The 6078-nt window shown below is 21.2% G+C and overlaps 1 protein-coding gene across 6 annotated transcripts in view; it reads right to left on the minus strand.

Moving 5' to 3' along the window:
• Window positions 1-3616: 3616 nt before the first annotated feature.
• The window catches only part of LOC126900123 (synaptosomal-associated protein 25), a 16537-nt gene continuing 14075 nt past the window's right edge, over window positions 3617-6078 (minus strand). For all 6 annotated transcript variants that reach the window (XM_050675618.1, XM_050675619.1, XM_050675617.1 and 3 more), the window contains 2 exons: window positions 4612-4756; window positions 3617-3799 (listed from right to left, as the gene is read on the minus strand). In XM_050675618.1, the coding sequence (XP_050531575.1) occupies window positions 3737-3799; window positions 4612-4756 (208 nt within the window). In that variant the 3' untranslated portion in view covers window positions 3617-3736. The remainder of the gene's footprint in view (window positions 3800-4611; window positions 4757-6078) is intronic.

Here is a 6078-nt window from a genome sequence, read left to right on the forward strand (position 1 = left end):
ATAGGCGTCACAGCCAGTTTAATAATTAAGAGGGGAAAAATTTAACGTATAATTTATAATACAGCGCCCTCTACAATTTTGTCTGTCATTCATTCATGGATTTGGATGAAGTACATTTACTGCTGCATAGATTAAATACACGTATATACAAGTTCATAAAGTATGGAAACACGTCAATTGTTACAATAAAAACATTAGAAACCTTTTTCCTTACTTTTTAATCATTCTATAGTGTGTATAATCTATGCTGTGATTGATTGGCATAACCGAACAATTTCAAAAATAGAATAATTATGAATCGAATTATTCTCGTATTCGAAATAATCAAATTTATATTAAATAAAAGTTGAATTTAAAATAATTTTAATCAATCCTACTATTAATAAAAGTAATTAATCGTTTATATTTTTTATCATCTGAGATAATCGATATCAATCCCAATAGAATAGTAATAAAGTAGTCGTTTTTATACATTTCTTTTAGAATAAAATATTACTTTTTAAATTATTTCATTTTAGAAATATCAGAAATAATGAATGGTTTAAAAAAAAATGTTCATGTTACTTCCAATATAAATATGATTTTTAATACAATATATTATAAAAACAATAAAAAAGAGTGAATTGAAAAATCAATAATTAAAACAATCCTATTGTTATTGTAATAATTGAAATAATTCGTTAATGCCAATCACGACTTATTGCTATTAACCTCAAATATAAATCGTATAAAATATAATTTTATATTTTCCAAGTTAAGAAATAATTGTTATAAAATAAAATAGTATGGGATATTTTACTATAATTGAAACAGTAATTTTAAAAGCGACATTAGACATAAAATTTAAATTTTACTCTAACCATAAAAAACTTCATTACTTCAGAAGTTCAACTTATTTTGTACTTGGACCTATTTACTAATTTATTTTTAGGAATTTTAATATTTATAATCCATAATTTAAGCTATTTTTACTGTGACGATAATTCATTAAATTGAATTAAAACATAACTTGCATCATTTTTAAAGAGAATAAAAATTAGGTCAATAAATAATCAAATACAGATATTATTACACAAACTAGTATAATTTTTATGATAAAATATAGTACTTAAAATAAATTAAATAATAAAATGTAGTTCTTGTTCAGAATACATAACTCTTATATTATCAGATTTGACAGTCATTTTTGAAATGACTGATTCAATTAAATTTTTTTATTGTTTTACTTTTATAAAAATAACTTAAGGGTAGGTCTTTTATAAATGTCACAGATTATATTATGAAAACTATTTTCATATAATCTATATAAGAGTTGTTCTGTAAGTAGCCATCTAATGATGGGAGATAAATGTCTGTCTTCCATCAATATAGCTTCTATAAATAATTAAATTTATAAAAATTTTATCTAATTTATTATTAATTAATTAAAATTTTATGACATTTAAAGTTATTTTTGTTTAAAAACAATATTTTCAATACTTTAAATAATATGTTCAATTATAAAAATACACAAGTCTAAAATTTTTTTTTTTTTTAACTTTGCCTTTTCTGTTTAATGAAAAGCTAATTCTTAAAAAAAAGGTTCAAGTAAAAAAAAGAAATGTATTTAAGAATTTCGTTTTTTTGCAACTAAACAACTTAAATATTCTCTTGTAGTCATCTATGTAAAATTAACTCTTTTTAAAATATGCTATTTTAGTATCAAATTTTCTTTAAAGACTAACTTAAAGTGATTAATGTTACTATGTTGAACATATAAACCTCATAATAAAAAAATCCATCTTTTAATAATATTTTTGAAAACAAAAATATATTTTTTTACCAACTATACCTACATTACAAGAATGTTTAAACACGTCAAAATCATATCACATAATTATAAAAAAAAAAATTAAAAACTAAAGAAAAATGATTAATTATTTATTTTATTTAACGACTATAATAATGAACTTATTAAGTACAATACTATTAGTATTAAACGAAAAAATGTATTAATAATCTGAATGTGTAAATAGAATAAAAATTAATATTAATGAATACAGATTAAAGAGATATGAGATAATTATTTCAACTCTAATGATAGTTTAAGATTTTAATTATACATCCATAAACATTTAAAGTTATTTTTTCAGCTCTATTCATTATTTTATAATAACATTAGTAATAACTTTGTAGTACTTAAATACTCAACTCATAAAACCACAAATTAATTACACTACTCAATAATAAAAAAATATATATGCATATTAAAGGTAAAATAATACTATAATGTTATACATGTTATAAAATTATTTATTTTATAAAAAAATATTTTGAAATGCAGATAAAATTTTTAACTCTTAATTACTAATTAAGTTACCAAAATTAAAAATTTATTTCAAAAGTAATGTGTACATATACATTTTGTACATAAATTATGATAAAAGTAATACATTTCTTTATTAACACATTTTTAATTTGATATATAACATAAATTTAAATACTTTATTAATTGATGAAAAATTAATATTGGAAAAATTAAACAAAATATTTACTCAATAATGTTTTCTTACAATTCTAAAGTGAAAAACTTTGATCATATTAGTACATAAGTAATACTTTGTTTAAGAATAATAATAAAAAATCTATAAAATCTAACTATAAAATATAATTATAATTATATTATAACAAAATTAAACATATTTTACTAAACATCATACAACACGTGGCAGCAAAATGTTTATGACAATTTTCGAGCTCTTTATGAACCGATTAATATTTATATACATAAAAAAAATTATTAATATTTATTTAACAACAATTATTAACTTTTGAGCTAAAATTACATCACTCATATTTTTTCTATAACAATTAAAGTATTCATATAATACTTTAATAATAGATTCTCAATTGTTAGGCTATTGAGAATATTTATAAAGATTTCAAAGGCTACAATAACATTAAAGCAAATCAGCTTAAAAGTGAAACTAATACTAGTTTACAAGTATTAAATAAGTGATAATTAATAACATTAGATAAACATTTTTTTTTAACAGAAAAATATAAAACGGAGATTTATAAATTTTTTTATTAGTTTTCATAAGTAAAACCTTAAAATATAAAATTATTATTCTATTAGAACTATATGTAAAATTATTTTCAAATAGTACACTACACAATAACGAGTTATGTATCTGGTGTATGCATGCTACAGTTTTTTAACTTGATGATCTAATAGTAAGTGTTTTATAACTCTTATTTACATAACTTTTTCTTTTTTTTTTATGTAATAAATATCATAGTTAATTATAGGTTAACCATTTAAAACAATATTTACTAAGTCACTTTTGGTATATAATATTTTTCATATAAATAAATTTAATATAATATTATTGCTTCGATACATTTATAACTTGTTAAAAATTTTTAAAACATTACTAGGGTATATATATAGTTAAATTTTGAATGAAATAATTAAGAGTTATTTGATTTCTTAAAGCCATGTATGAAAATTCTACTTTTATGCTTAAAACCATATATATAGTTGTATATGTGTTTGTACAAAACATTTTATTAAAAATTAGGATTTTAATTAATAAAGACTAGATGGAATCTGTTTTAAGAAAATTCACAAATATAATAATTATAATGGTATATCTATTTATAAAAATATTCATAATTAAAATAGCAAATAATTCAGGAATAAGCAATAAACAGTTTTAGTGATTAAAAAAAATAATACAAATAGTAAGTTTGACTACTTTAGAAGTTCGTGAGCCCTCTGATTGGCAACTGATATTCGTGTTTCATTAGATCCAGCCTAGAAAAAAAAAAACAATGTAAAATTTGAAATTTTGTTCAAAAATTTCTATTTCATCTTTTTATTATGTTGATCATATAACTACAGGATGATTCATTAAGGAATAAGACAATCATTTTTCATATTACACTTTCTCGACAATTTAATTATTTTCATCATTATTATCACATTTAATAACTGTTATTATCGGCTTATGATAACTAAAAAATGATACAACGGGCGCGCACACTTATACAATTATACTTGATTAAAAGTTTTACATTTGTTAGTGTCACTATTTTTACGTGTTTACTCCTATTATTTAAGTGGAGAAGCGCACACATACAGTGTACGTCATACACTTATATATATTTATACATATAGAATATATCTAACTAACTCATTTCATTTGTCATTTACTCCCATGAATTCTAAAGCCTTCCATAGAAGCTTTCACTTTAAGCAACTACAAAAATGAACTCACTATATTTTGACTATTTATAGAAAAATATACTTCTCTAAATTAATTATAAATACCTCAAAGATTGATTTTTATAACTTATCAGCTTTTAGATATAAGCTACAAAATTATAGTATATTTTATATATAAATGGAAAAATAATCACATTTGTTAAAGAGTTTTATTATGTCTATGCTATTCATTAATTATAATATTGATTCATTACTTTTGTTTTTTATTAAAATTTAATTTTTGTAATATGATAATAATTATTATACTAAAATAATCAAAATTTGTTAGCTATTAATAATAATAAATTATCATTTTTTGATTTATTAAAGATTTAATTTATAAAATAGGATAATAATTTTACCTTCATGTTTATTCGAGACACTTGTCTATTTTGATTTTCTAACTCGCTTCCCATATCCAGGGCCATGTTGCGAAGATTTCCTATCATGGTATTCACTTGTCCCATGTTTTCTTCCATTTCATTTTCTCGAGCATCATTTGTAATTCTAAAATAAATAATTTCAATATAATAATAAATTAAAAAAAGATTCCTTGATATGAAAAAAAAAATTTAGAGTTTTTAAGTTTAGATTAAAAAAAAAGTGAACAGATTTAATCAAGCGATATGTTGACTGATAGTTTGTATTTTGGTAAGGCAACATTTCGAAAACTTTGGAATACAATGTTTACTTGAATAATTTGTAAGATTTTTTGAATTATAATACCAGCAAGATTTTATTTGTGAATATAAAAATATGTATGCTGATTAGAGATTTTATAAGAAATTTATCACCTAGCTATCAGCAAAAAGTTTCAATATGTATAGAAGTACTCAACATGAGTAATAGGATCAGAAACAGTTAATAAAACATTTAACTTTTCATCTGAATATTAGAAGTTGAAGAAAATGAAAAGGCACACACCATGTTCAATTTTATTATAAACAAATAAGTATACTAAAAGATTAATAACAGAGAGAAAGGATATGAACCCATTGAAATTCCAGTTTTAAATCTGAGAAAACTGCCTTGCAAGATTAGAAAAATAAGAGAAAATTCAAAGTAACAAAAACCATTGGTCAGTTTTACATAAATAATAAATTAATAATTTATATATACAAAGTATTCTAAGATGTTCTGACATCTCTTATAACTTGTGATCCAACTTAATTTTGTTGAACTATTTTTTTATATAATTATTACCTTTTAATCTGCGTTCAAAGAAATTTTTTTATTATTTATCACTTATAAGAAAAGAATAAATAAAAAATGTTATTTTAAATTTTTTCAAAATTTTAAAGCAACCAAGTTTTAGCAATTTTCCTATAAAAAAACTTAGATTGGGGATAACAACTTTAAAAAAAGTAATTATCAAGTTATAGGCATTTTATTATATAGGGTGGGTATTAGGGTGGCCCTCAAAAATCGAATGTCTTTTTTTTTTTTACGCTACCCCTTAATTTTTTTTTAATGGTCAAAAAAATGAGCTGTGCAAAATTTGGGACCGATCCGTTAAGGTTAACCCGTGCCCCCGGGCCTATTAAGTTGAGTCGAAGAGTCAAATTTAATAGAAATAACTGATCTATGTCTCATAACTTTTTTTTCTCTTAACTTAGAATAATAAAAGTAAAACTCAAGTAAAGGAAATTTTACAAGAAATTCAAAAATAATAACTTCAATGTTGTTTTCTCAATAAATAGCCCACAAAAACACTACATACAGTAAAAAACATGTAAAAGTCTTAAAATACGTTATAACTGATTTTGTTGATTTTTAATTATTTATTTTCATTTTATTTTTTGGAAAACGCATTTTCGTTTAAAAAAAGA

This window comes from Daktulosphaira vitifoliae, unplaced genomic scaffold (genome assembly GCF_025091365.1).
Source record: "Daktulosphaira vitifoliae isolate Bord-2020 unplaced genomic scaffold, ASM2509136v1 Scaffold_2, whole genome shotgun sequence".
NCBI classification, from domain to species: domain Eukaryota; kingdom Metazoa; phylum Arthropoda; class Insecta; order Hemiptera; family Phylloxeridae; genus Daktulosphaira; species Daktulosphaira vitifoliae.